Raw genomic sequence first — 16,831 nt, forward strand, 5'->3', positions numbered from 1 at the left:
TAGCAGAATAGCCAGATAATTGACCATACTTTGTTACATTCAAGGGGTCGGGGGTTATTTTCAAGATGTAGGATTAATTTTGATGCCAAAATGTTGGTATTAATATCGTGAATCATTTCCCAAGTGGATGTATTGAAATTCTGACTTGTGATTTTACCACCACCTGCTATCAGATTATGCATTTTTTGTTTGTTTTGGGACTTTTAGTTTACTTTGAATTCATAAAGAGGTAAATTCGGAGGCAGTGTGCTGTTCTGGTGGGTCAAATAGAGACAAAAAGTTTACTGATTGCATCAGAAATGTACAGTGCCTCAAACACAAACTGTTTTATGTTAATAACTGTGTGAAATGAGTTGTTTGAGCCTTTGTTGTCTCTCTGTGAGTGACAGCTTTCAGCACCACGGACAGCACCACGTGCCACACACCTTTTTTTGCTACTTTTATTAAAGAAGAAATATCAGCATTGTTACTTTTCCCAAAGCAAACTCTCACTTATTCTCAAGGTCGGCACTAGGTCACTTCGGCAAAGTAACCAATCGGAAGGCGAGAATTCAAATTTCCATGACTGACCCCTCGGTGAAATCACGCTCAGGCTGTGTGCTGTTTTACTGAAATCAGCTCTTTTTTTTATTGTCTAACTTGTTTCTAACGGCCAGATGACAACTATCACTGCCTGGAACGATGAGATTTATACACCAAGCTGACCTACAATGAACTGTTGGACATTAAATCGACTTTATTGACAAGTCTGACCCATGTGAAAGGTGACCAAATAACATGTATTTTTATTGAGTTTGGCAATGTTTTCACCAAGAAACTCCGCCCCTCAAGGTTAATTTGCCTGGATGCCGACCTTGAGACACCGTGCGCTTAATTATATAAACATTGCATATTATATAAACATTGCGCTGCTCCGTGTTGTGTGACACAGCGCTGCTCTTACAGACAGAGAGGAGAGATTGATGAATCTGTGTGCAGGAGAGAAAAAAGCTTGAGTATCGATCTTTTTATACGAGGATCTTTCATTATCATTACCAGCATTTGTATCAATATTAGGATCGATCCGCCCACCTCTATCAGCCACATCGAGCAGACAATGAGTTACAGAGGACACAGTCAGCTCAGCCGCTGTCAATCAAAGCAACCGCTCCCCCAATGGCTTAAAATGTCTAAAAGTAAGAAGTTAGACAAAAATTCACCCCCCGCTGTACAGTTGTCATGGAGACCAAAACTATCTATAGAGAACAAACTGTTTTTGTATCAGACTGTAAACAAATGTGACATTTTAATCTGGAGTTGAAGGGGAACTTGCTTGTGTTTGGAGCCGACCTCAAGTATCCAGTCAAGGACGTGTAAAATGTTATTCTTCCAGTCAGGATTCATCTGAGACCATCGAAGCTCACTGCTTGGTCTGACCTTACCCACCGCCTCAGTAAGTACATCAGAAACAGTACCAGTTCCAGTCCAACGATAAATCCAGAAGAACAGCAACTGTACATTTGAAAAAATAAAAAAATACAAACATCCCCGTTTGGGAGTGACAAACATCTGATTAACAGGTCACACCTCAACAAAAATATCACGGCTTACAGAAGTTTAAAAAGCCTCTGATCAGATTCTGAAGTTCATAACAGGTGACCACATTACACACCAGAGGTCTGCTCTTTCTGAATGCACATTCTATTTAAAATCTAAGTTATTTTAGTTTGAAAATCCTTTTCTGTAAGTACTTTTAAACCTTGGTCTTAATACATAAATATTACCTCATTGGGGGTCAAAAGATGCTTGACCTTGACCTGATCTCCTCTCCCTTTGGGGGAAGCTGCTGCTTGATGAAGGGTCCCAGCGTTGGCTCCTGGAGATTCCACAAATCCTGGAGACAAATCATCAGTCAAACTCAGCACAGAAAACAATAAAAACAGAACGCTAGTGATCATTAAATAACATCTACTCAAGACTGATGATCTTCTTTACTTAGAGTGATAATATTCCATGTTTGGTGACAATGTGGAAAATCAAAACTTTGAGTTTTAAACCTGTGACTCACATATTATGGAAAGAACGTTCTGCCACACTGTGCTATCAAATCACTGCCTTCTACATGGAAAATGTCCTGAGCAACAGTTCAAGTCAAATTTCATGCACTTTAAAAAAAAAAATCATGGTGTATTTGTACATTAATGAGATATTAGACTGTTTTCAACAGAAACTTAGTTTTTAAATGATATTAATTAGTCCCTCCAGGATTTCGCTTTGTTTTTGAACAAAGCAAAATCTTGAAAAGCCTTCAGTTAATTCGAAATGCTGCAACTAGAGTACTGATGGGGACTAGAAGGAGAGAGCATATCTCAGCCAATGAAGAGAGGCCAATATGGGTTTCTGTTAATTCTAGAATAGAATTTAATATTCTTCTTCTTACTTATAAGGTTTTGAATAATCAGGTCCCATCTTATCTTAGGGACCTCATAGTACCATATCACCGCAATAGAGCGCTTCCCATGATGCACTGTTTCTTTCTCTTTTTGCTCTGTATGCACCACTCTGCATTTAATCATTAGTGATTGATCTCTGCTCCCCTCCACAGCATGTCTTTTTCCTGATTCTCTCCCTCAGCCCCAACCAGTCCCAGCAGAAGACTGCCCCTCCCTGAGCCTGGTTCTGCTGGAGGTTTCTTCCTGTTAAAAGGGAGTTTTTCCTTCCCACTGTCGCCAAGTGCTTGCTCACAGGGGGTCGTTTTGACCATTGGGGTTTTTCCGTAATTATTGTATGGCTTTTGCCTTACAATATAAAGCGCCTTGGGGCAACTGTTTGTTGTGATTTGGCGCTATATAAATAAAATTGATTTGATTTGTGTGATTTTTTTTTTTTTTTTTTGCGATCAAAATGACTGATTAGTGGAAGTATTAAAATGTGCAACATATTTTGCAATTTTTTTTCTTCATTAAATTCCATCTTAACATAATACTTTCTGGAGAATGCAAAACATGTGTTTCAATCAAAATTTTATTGTGATATTGTGCTCCAAATTATTTGACCAGTAATCATCAGGATGGTGATGAGGAGCAGTGGCGCCCCCTACCAGCTAAATGCGACTGTAGTAAATAAAGACAAAACTTCCTCAAATTTACTGTAGTAACTGGGTATGAGCTAAGGTAAAAATGAATTTGAAATAGCTGATGGTAGGGTGTAATACCAGCTATAAAGTTAGGGGATATATTTTGTGGCAGGCTAACAGATGCTAGCTGCCACAATCTGTGTCCGCTATGCAACTGTAGTAAATAAAGACAAAACCTCCTCAAATTTACTGTAGTAATCAGGTATGAGTTCAGGTATATATGAATTTAAAAAAAACTGAGGGTAGGGTGTAATACCAGTTATAAAGATAGGGGTCACATTTTTTGGTAGGCTGACAGATGCTAACTGCCACAATCTGTGTCCCCTATGCAACTGTAGTAAATAAAGACAAAACGTCTGCAAATTTACTGTGGTAATCGGGTATGAGCTAAGGTAAAAATGAATTTGAAATAACTGATGGTAGGGTGTAATACCAGTTATAAAGATAGGGGTCACATTTTTTGGTAGGCTGACAGATGCTAGCTGCCACAATCTGTGTCCCCTATGCAACTGTAGTAAATAAAGACAAAACGTCTGCAAATTTACTGTGGTAATCGGGTATGAGCTAAGGTAAAAATGAATTTGAAATAACTGATGGTAGGGTGTAATACCAGGTATAAAGATAGGGGTCACATTTTTTGGTAGGCTGACAGATGCTAGCTGCCACAATCTGTGGCCCCTATGCGACTGTAGTAAATAAAGACAAAACTTCCTCAAATTTACTGTAGTAATTGGGTATGAGTTCAGGTATATATGAATTTGAAAAAAAAAACTGATGGTAGGGTGTAATACCAGCTATAAAGATAGGGGAGACATTTTGTAGCAGGCTGACAGATGCTAGGTGACACAATCTGTGTCCCCTATGCAACTGTAGTAAATAAAGTTAAAACTTCCTCAAATTTACTGTAGTAATTGGGTATGAGCTAAGGTAAAAATGACTTTGAAATAACTGATGGTAGGGTGTAATACCAGCTATAAAGATAGGGGATACATTTTGTGGCAGGCTAACAGATGCTAGCTCCCACAATCTGTGTCCCCTATGCAATTATAGTAAAACAACACAAAACTTCCTAAAATTTACTGTAGTAATTGGGTATGAGCTCAGGTATATATGAAGTTGAAAAAAACAGAGGGTAAGGTGTAATACCAGCTATAAAGATAGGGGATACATTTTGTGGCAGGCTAACAGATGCTAGCTGCCACAATCTGTGTCCACTATGCAACTGTAGTAAATAAAGACAAAACTTCCTCAAATTTACTGTAGTAATCGGGTATGAACTCAGGTATATATGAAGTTGAAAAAACTGAGGGTAGGGTGTAATACCAACTATAAAGATAGGGGAGACATTTTGTAGCAGGCTGTCAGATGCTAGGTGACACAGCCTGTGTCCCCTATGCAACTGTATTAAAGAAAGACAAAACATCTGCAAATTAACTGTTGTAATTGGGTATGAGCTAAGGTAAAAATGAATTTGAAATAACTGATGGTAGGGTGTAATACCAGGTATAAAGATAGGGAATACATTTTGTAGCAGGCTGACAGATTCTAGCAGCCACAATATGTGTCCCCTATGCAACTGTAGTAAATAAAGACAAAACCTCTGCAAATTTACTGTAGTAATCGGGTATGAGCTAAGGTAAAAATGAATTTGAAATAACTGATGGTAGGGTGTAATACCAGCTATAAAGATAGGGAATACATTTTGTAGCAGGCTGTCGGATGCTAGAAGCCACAATCTGTGTCCCCTATGCAATTATAGTAAATCAAGACAAAACTTCCTCAAATTTACTGTAGTAATCGGGTATGAGCTCAGGTATATATGAAGTTGAAAAAACTGAGGGTAGGGTGTAATACCAGCTATAAAGATAGGGGATACATTTTGTAGCAGGCTGACAGATGCTAGGTGACACAATCTGTGTCCTCTATGCAACTGTACTAAATAAAGACAAAACAAGTTGGGACATGTCTATCTCGGCTTTCAGTGCTTACCAGTCGAGTGAGTATAAAAGAACTTGTGGAGAGCTGGACATGTCCCAACTTGTCCTCTAACACGCCGAAACGGAGGTGTTCCTTTGTCTCGCTTCATCAGCGAATCGGTCGTGACGCGCGAAGCCTCCGCGCGGCTTTCCATGACAAAATCTCTTGTTAAAAGTGAAATCTGCCGGAAAATGGCTGCTGTCCAGGTCTTGTGATAACCAGAGAAAGAGCACACGACGGTCTCGTATCCACAGAGCCATCAGCTTAGAAATGATCCAGTGGTTTGTGCCGCATCGTCGCAGCTCGCAGCGCGGCGCACCGACCGTCCTTTAAAGGGGTCCTTAAACCTGTAGTTAAAGTCCTTATTCTCTGTGAAGCCCGTAAAATTTTCACTGAAAGCCAGATAAATTTTTCGAATGGTTTCCAGGTGCCAGTCTCTAACAGCTTCTGAAAAAATTCTGATGGAAAAAAAAGTCCTTTTCATTCCGCCATTTCCAGACAATGAAAATCCGACGAGGGGGCGGGACCACTCCTTCCACAAGGCGTGCTCACAGGCGAATGACGTCACCGACAGGCGTGGAAAAACTCACACATGCGCACGAGGGTTCAAGCATGTCTGACGTGAAAACATATGAATCAAATCCATATAGTTTTTGAAAAAAATAAAAAGGTACGATACTTTACGGACAGACCTCGTATTCCCCACTGCTGGGTAGTCCATCAGAGTAAATGTAAATGTTATTAAGAAATGATCAGACAGAAGGGGGTTTTCAGGGAATACTGTTAAGTCTTCAATTTCCATACCATAAGTCACAACAAGATCTAAGGTATGATTAAAGTGGTGGGTGGACTCATTTACATTTTGAGCAAAGCCAATCGAGTCTAACAATAGATTAAATGCAGTGTTGAGGCTGTCATTCTCAGCATCTGTGTGGATGTTAAAATCGCCCGCTATAAGTATCTTGTCTGAGCTAAGCACTAAGTCAGACAAAAGGTCCGCAAATTCACAGAGAAACTCACAGTAACGACCAGGAGGACGATAGATAACAACAAATAAAACTGTTTTTTGGGACTTCCAATTTGGATGGACAAGACTGACAAGCTTTCAAATGAATTAAAGCTCTGTCTTTGCTTTTGATTAATTAATAAGCTGGAGTGGAGGATTGCTGCTAATCCTCCGCCTCGACCCGTGCTACGAGCATTCTGGCAGTTAGTGTGACTCGGGGGTGTTGACTCCTTTAAACTAACATATTCATCCTGCTGTAACCAGGTTTCTGTAAGGCAGAATAAATCAATATGTTGATCAATTATTATATCATTTACTAACAGGGACTTAGAAGAGAGAGATCTAATGTTTAATAGGACACATTTAACTGTTTTAGTCTGTGGTGCAGTTGAAGGTGCTATATTATTTTTTCTTTTTGAATTTTTATGCTTAAATAGATTTTTACTGGTTATTGGTGGTCTGGGAGCAGGCACCGTCTCTACGGGGATGGGGTAATGAGGGGATGGCAGGGGGAGAGAAGCTGCAGAGAGGTGTGTAAGACTACAACTCTGCTTCCTGGTCCCAACCCTGGATAGTCTCGGTTTGGAGGATTTAAGAAAATTGGCCAGATTTCTAGAAATGAGAGCTGCTCCATCCAAAGTGGGATGGATGCCGTCTCTCCTAACAAGACCAGGTTTTCCCCAGAAGCTTTGCCAATTATCTCTGAAGCCCACCTCATTTTTTGGACACCACTGAGACAGCCATCAATTCAAGGAGAACATTCGGCTAAACATGTCACTCCCGGTCCGATTGGGGAGGGGCCCTGAGAAAACTACAGAGTCCGACATTGTTTTTGCAAAGTTACACACCGATTCAATATTAATTTTAGTAACCTCCGATTGGCGTAACCGGGTGTCATTACTGCCGACGTGAATTACAATCTTACCAAATTTACGCTTAGCCTTAGCCAGCAGTTTCAAATTTCCTTCAGTGTCGCCTGCTCTGGCCCCCGGAAGACAATTGACTATGGTTGCTGGTGTCGCTAACTTCACATTTCTCAAAACAGAGTTGCCAATAACCAGAGTTTGATCCTCGGCGGGTGTGTCGCCAAGTGGGGAAAAACGGTGAGAAATGTGAACGGGTTGGCGTTGTACACGGGGCTTCTGTTTAGGACTACGCTTCCTCCTCACAGTCACCCAGTCGGCCTGCTTTCCCGGCTGCTCGGGATCTGCTGGGAGGGAACTAACAGCAGCTAAGCTACCTTGGTCCACTCCAACTACAGGGGCCTGGCTAGCTGTAGGATTTTCCAAGGTGCAGAGCCGAGTCTCCAATTCGCCCAGCCTGGCCTCCAATGCTACGAATAAGCTACACTTATTACAAGTACCATTACTGCTAAAGGAGGCCGAGGAATAACTAAACATTTCACACCCAGAGCAGAAAAGTGCGGGAGAGACAGGAGAAGCCGCCATGCTAAATCGGCTAAGAGCTAGTAGCTGCGCTAAGCTAGCGGATTCCTAAAAACACGCAAAGTGAATAATGTGTAAATAATTTAGAGGTGATTCAGCAGAGGGAGTGCTTTAGTTAAGGCACGTGAAGATTACACTGTGAAACAAATCGTTGTCTAGGTAACTAGATCAATCTAACTGCGCAGATTAAACAGCTAACAGATACAGAAAAACACAGCTGTGCTCCGGAACAGGAAGTGATACAATACCGCAGTGAGAGCCAACCACCAGTAGAGGACACTTTGTGTGTCTCTTTAGGTTCATAAATCAATATCAATCACTCTGAATAGTCCTCCAGGTGGCGCCACAGAGCCACAAATAACTCAGGGATTTTAACCAATTTCCATTCAGAGGAAAATATTCAGACTTTTTGTTGAAGTAAAGAAAATGTGACAATAATTGTGACAGACTGGCGTCCTGTCCAGGGTGAACCCCGCCTACCACCCTATGACTGCTTCGATAGGCTCCGCCCCCTGTGACAATGTGACGGCTTTGTGTCTGTTGTCCTGTTTGTCTTGTGTGTGTCAGATGACGTGTGAACATTAGAGGTGTAATAATATTCAGCTCCTGGTTCACACTTTGACAAACTCACCAGATTTAGAACAAAACACAAACTCAGACTGTGAAAAATTACTTTATTCCTCCTCAAGGCTCAAATGGACAAAAACACATTTTATGAGTTTGAACATTTTTACAGTTTAATGATAGATTTAGGAATAAAAAAACAAAACAACAAGCTGTTTTACTTGGACATAGATCCACCTGTCTGATGGCTGCAAGTGGGCGGAGCCACAATGAAGACGCCCAAATGATTTGTGATCAGACAGACAGACAGACAGACAGACAATCAACACATCAAACTGCTTTGATCAGAAAAAGACAATCAGGAGAGACAGATTTCAAGCTGTCAATCATGAACAGACTGTCCCAGAGACAACAATAAGTGGACTCTGTTTATTGTTTGTTTCTTTGAACAAACAAACAAACTGTCAATCGTGAAAATCATGTTTGTTTACAGGCTGAATTTACAACAACTGAGACGTCAAAATCAAACCAGCTGGACATTTACTGTCCAAACGTGTGTGATCGAGTGTTTGTGTCCACAGGAGGAGACTCTCTGTCCTACAGTCCACACAGAGACACTGAAGAACCAGAACCAGACCAGAACCTGAACCTGAACCCAGCACACAGAGGTTCAGTGAACGTGCAGCAGAAGGTGTGGATGTGGATCAGAGAGTCAGAGGAGACGTCATAGAAGGACAGAGTGCCAGCAGGACAGTCCACAAACACTGAGACTCTGTGAGAGGACGAAGGGGAGAGAGGAAGGACTGTTTGTCTGTTATTGTGACAGACAGAGTAACAAAAACCATCAGAGCACATCAGACTCCAGGACTGATCATTACGTCCAAACCAACAGTCCAAACTGTCTCCTTTCCTTCTGATTCTTCTGTAAGTCACTGATATAAAAACGTTTCGTCTCCACTCGACCTCCCAGTAACAGCGACCAGTCAGACCAGTTGTACTCAGGACCTGAGGGCAAAGGTCAAATCTGTCTGGATGATCAGGATATGATTGATCCTCGTCCACATGTTCCACCTTTGTGTTGTTGTTGGACAGTTTGAGTTTTCTGTTCGCTGAGTTTGGATCCAGAGAGAGTTCACAGAAATCTGATGGAACAAAACACAACACAGGTATCAATCAATCAGTTCATTGATCAACACAACACAGCCGGACTTATCAATCGATCAGTTCATTGACCAACACGACACAACCGGAGTTATCAATCAATTAATGATCAATCAGTTCAGTTACTGATTGTTCAGTTCACCAATCAGCAACTAGAATAATCAATCAGTTCATTGATCAACACGATACAACTGGAGTTATCAATCAATTAATTCACTGAATAACACAACACAATCGAAGATGCAGATTGATCAATTCACTGATCAGTATGACACAGCCAGAGTTATTGATCGATCAGATCATCTATAAGCACGACACAGCTGGGGTTATCAATTGATCAGTTCATTGATCAACATGACACAGCAGGAGTTATTGATCCAACAGTTCTCTGATCAGTTATCGACTGATCAATTTTGATTCTGATCGTGCACGGAGAGAAGAGGAGGGGCTAGTCACAGTCAGGTCAGACAGACAGGAAGTGGGCGGGGCCTCTCAGTGTGCTGTTCACAGCTTTGTGGTTGAATATGAACTCGTTAAAAAAAGAAAAAGCAACATGCGGCGTCAGTGTTGATTTTGTTTCTGCCACAAATAAATCAAAGTGTAAAAACACTGAATTTATTTTCAACGTGTCCATTTGGAGAAGTCGTGCACGTGACACACGTGGATCAGACGCGCCTTCATGTTGAACTCTGCTTCACTGTCAGTAGGACTTGAATGAGTGATGTCACAGAGGGTGGTTTCTATGGAAACAGATGGATCAAAGTACAAACAGACTTACACTTCCTCAGACCTGGTCTCAGCCATCGGACTCCACCAGGATCCACCCTGAAAGGAGGAGGGGGCGGAGCAACACATGGGCTTTAATCATGGAAACATCAACATGACATTGATCTCATCCACACACTTTAGTTCTTCTCTTCTAACACACTCATCGCTCCAAATGGATCATTGATTATTGATCACCTCTAACTGTGCTGATCAGCAGGAAACAACAACTTTTGGCTTTTTCAAGTTTGAAGATTCTGGTGAAAATCTGTTCAAGTGGATTTAATCCTTTAAATCAGGGTCACCAGCCCTGCTCCTGGAGGTCACCTGACTCTGCAGGCTCTGCCCACTGATCATTAAGTCAGGTGTGCTCAGCCAATCAGCTGCAGGCGTTACATGTCCCCTCATATTGTGGAGGCTCGTAGCAAATCCTCCAGAATTAAAACTAAATGTTTCAAAGCTTATTAAACACTAGATTTAATTTTTCATGTTTGCAAATTGAATTTCCTGCTGTTCTTATGAAATCACATTTGTAATTTGGTGGGGTTTTTTTTGTTTTGTTTTTTCCAGTCTTTGCAGAATGAATGACGTCCACATTGATTTCAGCCAATCAGCAGGCAGTATTGGTGAGAGATCCCTTCGTAAGATGGCGGCGTCCATGAGTTCACAGACGAACCAGATCAGATTTTCTTCTGATCTCTGGGATTAAAACAGAACACCTTCTGCTCTCTTTGGGATCAGATGATATCAGGGTCGTCCAGTCCACAGTCCATGTCTCCATGGAAACGTGTGAAAGAACAGAAGATCTTCTGTGTGTCTTTTTCTCAGAGTTGATATTTTGTCGTCTTTCTGGTTACTTTTTGTTAAACACGCAGCTGCGCTGGTGTGACGCTCATTTTGTCTCTGAGTCCCAAAAGTCTCAGAATCTTTGTGGAATGTTTCAAATCTCATTTCCAGGTTTCATCATGTTTGACTTTTCTTTTTGTGATCTGTGACTCTGGAGGGAAAAGTTTCAAACTGCACTTGTTTAGAATTCAATCTTGGATTCTGAACTCACAGCGACAATAAGAACACAAAACTGAAACGTTCAAATCCTGAAAAATGTCCATTTATCATTTAGGAGACAAAGAAAACCAGATCAGTACTGGTTCAAGATCCAACATCCACTGGAGATTTATCTTGTGTTGGTTTGATTCTGGTCCTGATCAGAATTATTGGCTCCCCACACAATTTAAAATATGTTCATAAATCAATATCAATCAATAAATTTTCACTCAGAATCTTTTACAAAATTTACAAAACTGAACAACAAGAAAACAAAAATGTTTTCACAGTCAAATACAAACATTAAATATTTGTTGGGACATTTTCATTGACAGACTGAAGAATTTATAGAAAATTGTCACTTTTACAGCCAGTTTTCTAAGGACAAGTTAGAGGATGAACACATGAACATCTTCTCTGACTTCATTTCCATCAATCATTCAGCAACACAAAGAATATAAATACAAGAAAACAGATCAAATCAGGGCTCCGGTCTCCCATGTGCCTTCTGACAAACCAGCTGAAATTCTTCTCTTTACTTTTTTATTTCTTCTCTGTTTTAGAGTTAAGTTGAATCACTGCTGATGTCACAGAAAAATGTTCATGTGTTCATCTGATCCAAAGAAAACTGGCTGTGAAAATAATGATTTAATCAGCTAATCAATCAGCTGTGGCTGCAGCAGGTCCACATGGAGAACATGCAGGACAGCAGGGGCCTCATGGACAAAGCGTGTGTACACACAAAAATGTGGCGTCCGTCTCCATGCCAACGTTCAGATGGATCAAAAGTGAAATGATTGTGGAAATGTGCGGTGCGTCACACAAAAATTCTGTCTGGTGTTCAGCTACTACAGCTACTGTTCCACTGCTGAAAACAAGAAGTCATCAGAGTGATGTGAACATCAGAGACACACTGATGAGCAATTAACACACCCACGTGTTTGCAATTATGTGGGTGGACATAAAAGCAAAGTGATGTGGAAAATGACACCAACAATCACTGTGTTAACGTTGTTAGAGGATCTTATAAATGGAGCAATCAGACGTGAGCGTGTATTCAGGGAACACAAGGATTTACTTGGAAATGATGATAATTTGCTCATCAGCTGATTTCGATTACCAAGGACAGACTGGAGTTACGTGCAGAACTGCGGCCGGCCCAGAGCGCAATACGACAAGGAGCCAGGGGTTGTCTGTGTCCACACAGGTGCTGACCACACTGGGCTTCCTGGCAACAGGGACATTCCAGCAGGAGCTGGCTGATCAGTCAGGAGTGTGTCAGTCAACCTTGAGCTGAGCCATGTCAGCTGTGTGGAACACAATCATCTGAATGTCATCCAGGTACATCACAATCCAACATTAAATTATTAAAATCAGCATATTCCTGATTTCTCAGGCAATTCAAACATGTATTTTGGACATTTGGAGCAGGTAATTGCAATAATTTTATTAACCTCCAGGTGGTCAACAGGAGGAGTGACTCTCCTCTTGTGGGTCAGACTGTGTTCACTCTGTCTTGTGTTGGACAGGAATTGTTTTTTGAGTGGCACAAATAATTTGTGTGTCATCTTATTGTTTTGTAAATAGTTGAACAAAAACACGTGAAGCATTTCCTGCATTTTATTGTAAATAGTTGTATATAACTTTGTTGTTTGCTACTTTTGTACATTTTTAAAATTTACAATTTATATTTGCATTCTGTTATAAAAATGGTTTGTGAAACATTTGTGGTTTTCACAGTAAAAAACTAAACTTTTCTCAATTAGGATTTTATGTTTTGTGTGAATTTAGGTTCACTGTGTTAATACATCAGAATGAAAGAAAAACTGTAAAGTAACACAGGTGAGGTTGTGCTGAAAAAATGACACCAGACAAGACAAAGTAAACAGTTTTATGGTAAATTATGAAGCTAAAATGAAAAGTAGTCAAAAACGGCCAATTATACCCTGGACCACTAAGGGCTAAGCTTTTGACTGGCAAGTTGTAACAAAGACATTTAAGTTTTGGTGCAGCTCAGTTGGGACGGGGGGGGGGGTTTAAAACCCCGCCCTTAGATTCACCAGTGATGTTCGAGGTCATCTGACCATCAGCTGGAATCTGTGTCATGTGTTGATGTGAAACAGTAACAATGAGTCGTCACAGAGAGTTTGCTGAGTCGCTGTTTGTCAGTTTGAGGTGTTTGAGGTCAGCTTGGTGTGTCAGGTCCACATGAACCAGTGGGACTAAATGTCTCCACATGGAGCTCCTCCATCAGACCGACTCCATACCTGAGAGAGTCCAGAGTCCAGCGTGGATCCTCCAGTCCAGCAGACAGCAGCTTGACTGAGTCTCCTGGATGGTTGTAGCTCAGGTCCAGCTCTCTCAGATGGGAGGGGTTGGAGGTCAGAGCTGAGGCCAGAGAAGCACAGCCTTCATGTGTGATCAGACAGCCTGACAGCCTGCAGACACACAAACCAGCAGACACAATGTGAGGACAGTGTCAGGACGTCCCCACTTTGCAGCAGCACGGACACACTGATGTCTGCTGCAGGATGAGCTCATTACTGTGGTTACAAACACTGATATCCATCAACACTCACACAACATGACAGGGAGCAAAGCTGCAGCTTCACTCTGATTTATGGAGCTGCTGCACACATTGATGAGTCCTGACCTGAGAGTCTCCAGGTGACAGTGTGGACTCTCCAGTCCAGCAGACAGCAGCTTCACTCCTGAATCCTGCAGATCGTTGTTACTCAGGTCCAGTTCTGTCAGACTGGAGGACTGAGAGCTGAGAACTGAAGACAGAACTTCACAGCTTCTCTCTGACAGATCACACCAACTCAACCTGAAGACAAAATCAACAAGAAACACATTTATGTTGTCATGCAAAGGTTCCAGTTTGTTCTACACCTCAGACAGGATCCATAAACCAGCTTTGGACACTGAGTCAAACCTGAAAGTGTTTTTATTCAGTCAAATATGATTATTAACTGGACCAGCAGGAGACCTGGACGATGCCTGGTTAGTCGGAAAACACATGAACTGTCTTTGATTAAAGACATCAACAGCATTAAAGACTGAGTGAGATTAAAGACAACTTTAATCCTTCTCAGTGCACTTTGATATGACTGATCAATACTTTCATTGATTTAACAGTAGGAGCTAATGCTTGCTGAATAGTTGGACACGTGGACAGAAAGAAAGGTCTCTGTCCATACATATGACATATTATAGGTGGTCACTCCCATATACACACACCTGACTTTTATATATCAGATATATTTATCTGTTAACAGTAATATGTTATTGAATAAGGTCAGATAAACATTTTTGATCCCTGAAGGGAAAATAATCCTCTGTATTTAACCTGTTCTAATCACATTAGACACATTAGAGGAGCGTGCAGCTGCAATGCAGTACCCAAGAACCAAGCCCCAACCTCAACCTGCAGGGAATGAAGCAAACCCGGACGTTGAAAATGTTGTCTTGATTGGCCACTTGAGACTGACTCTTAAAAGGAGTTACTTTCCACAGAAGCCCATGTTTAAATGTCCAACTTTTGAGCAGAAATAAACATGCTTGCAGCCTGGAACAACAGTTTTGGTGTCCACAGACAGTTACCCACAACAACTATAAAGGGGTGATTTTTTCTTTTCTTCTTGTTTTTAAATACCTCATCACTTTACATGTTTTCCATAACATTTCGAATAATTGTGATTTAAGAGCCATGCTGGGAGAGGCTGCTATGTTTTCTGGTCAGACTGTGTCTCCTTTCTGAGCATTTAATTCCAAATATCTGATATAAAACAGCTTGTTGTGCAGTTCATTCTCCTCGTGGACCATTTGAGAAGTCTGTACTCCAGTATTTCCACTGAATGAAATTTTCATGTTATTTAATTTTGTATGTTTTCAACATTAACACTGTTAGCAGTTCAATCTGATAATAAAAAACGGTCCACATTTTTGCTCCACAAATTTTAGATTTTAAGATTTTATCTTAATAAAGACATCAACACGATTACTTCACAGCAACTAATGGTAAATAATGATTTAGTTATTCTGTTATCTTGAGTGAAGATTTTTAGAGTTTCTTAAAGCTTCTTAAAGTTACAGTCTGTCCACAAATCAGCAAAATTCAGAAGAAACCTCCTGCATAATCTGAATGAGCCTTATGAATAGTTGGATTTAAAACTAACTGTTGGCTCACTTTCGCCACCTAGTGTTACCACTGTATTTTGTTTTTTTATCTGATTGTACACAAGCACTTTGATTTCTGTTTCAGAAAAGTTTCTTGTCCTGCTCTTTCTTGGTAAGTTCATGTTTCAGGCTTCATGTCTGTTTGAATATTCATGAGGTGACCATTTGTGGCTGAATGTGGGTGTGTCGAGGGCGGGACATGAGGCAGATCAACATGTGCATAATTCAAAGTTGTGTTTCATTATTAAACATGATTTTGCTTGCAGGTGTGTGTACAAATGGTTGTATAAGTATTTTTTATGTCATTTTTGCCTTCTGTTCATATAAATACTTTTTGCATGAAGCCAACACAATGTGTTATAAACGAGGCCACCAGAACTTTGGTGGGAATTGAACCTAATGGCCCTGTCACACCTTGATGATTTAGCCAGCGTATGTTGACCGTATTAAAAATGCTGTCATACGTTGGATATGTGGAACACGTTAATGCAGCTGTCAGATCATGATGATGTAGTCAGTGTGCTGACAGCCCCGTTTCCACTGAGTGGTTCAGGTCAGTACTGCACAGCATGGTACGGGTCAGAAGGACTTGGTTTGTGTTTCCACCGCTGGTCAGTGGTGGGCACAGCTAACCAAAAAGTTAGCTTCAGCAAACGCTAATCTATTAACTGAAAAGTTAACTTTTATCAGGGTAAACCAATAAACCACTAAAAAATTGAGCGGAAGTTACTTTTTTGTAGTGACTATTTACACTGTTAGCTAATGATGAGTCAGTTTTGAGTTTAAGCACCGCAGGAGCTTCTGAGTGAACTCAAAGGCAATCACAAACCCAAAACGAACACACGAAAAATAAATACATAAAAAAAAACTCAACACCAAACACCATCACGTTTATCAAAAGAAGACCATTTATCTCTATTATACAACGTGGCAAAGTGCATGGAAGAACGAGCCAGAGCTTTTACCTTCATGCACCCTGCCAGCTGCTGTAAAGAAACATCATTTATTTTTCACACACAACAACCCAAACATTGGCCGAAGACATCAAATGCAAGGCACTTTTCACTCATAATGACAACATAACTCGTCTTCACCAAATGGACTATATTATTTGAGCTAGAAAACCACAACAAATCTCTAACACTAACAACACTGGTAAACCAACATGTACTACAATATCAGGCAATATCAGTCACAATTTAAAAAACCCAAAAGTCTGAACTCCCATAATGCATTGCAGCACCAGAAGCAGCACATCAATTCAGTCAGGAACAGCTCACCTGTGTTGTGTTCAAGTCCACTGGTAAAATCGACACCTCATCCATGATGCGTCGATAATATCACACACACACACACACACACACAGTGAGCTTTGCAGCACACACACATAACAGTTCCAAATTCACAGTCTCTCAAAGTAAAAAAAAAAGTTTGCCACAAAACACAAAAGGGGTAAACTCCACACGATCAAAGAAGCACGCACACGATTGCCGGTTGTAGCTTCACCTTTAGTTCTCTCACAATTGTGGAACGTTAAACAATGTCCATTAACTCCTGGAACTATTGTATTCAGAC

The 16,831-nt window shown here is 40.8% G+C and overlaps 2 protein-coding genes across 8 annotated transcripts in view; one reads left to right on the forward strand and one right to left on the reverse strand.

Annotated features, from left to right (window-relative positions):
- The window catches only part of LOC117503794 (NACHT, LRR and PYD domains-containing protein 3-like), a 354,710-nt gene that overhangs the window by 170,473 nt on the left and 167,406 nt on the right, over positions 1-16,831 (forward strand). The gene's annotated exons all lie outside the window — the stretch shown is intronic.
- Positions 8,198-16,831, reverse strand: part of LOC117503796 (NACHT, LRR and PYD domains-containing protein 3-like) — a 76,685-nt gene continuing 68,051 nt past the window's right edge. For 2 of the 4 annotated variants that reach the window (XM_034163053.1, XM_034163054.1), the window contains 4 exons: positions 13,731-13,904; positions 13,345-13,515; positions 10,047-10,093; positions 8,198-9,249 (listed from right to left, as the gene is read on the reverse strand). In XM_034163053.1, coding sequence (XP_034018944.1) covers positions 8,705-9,249; positions 10,047-10,093; positions 13,345-13,515; positions 13,731-13,904 — 937 coding nt within the window. In that variant the 3' untranslated portion in view covers positions 8,198-8,704. Of the gene's footprint in view, positions 9,250-10,046; positions 10,094-13,344; positions 13,516-13,656; positions 13,905-16,831 lie in introns of those variants that run through there. The other 2 variants (XM_034163055.1, XM_034163056.1) reach the window with 2 other exon arrangements.

This window comes from Thalassophryne amazonica, chromosome 22, assembly GCF_902500255.1.
Source record: "Thalassophryne amazonica chromosome 22, fThaAma1.1, whole genome shotgun sequence".
Classification (NCBI taxonomy): Eukaryota; Metazoa; Chordata; class Actinopteri; order Batrachoidiformes; family Batrachoididae; genus Thalassophryne; species Thalassophryne amazonica.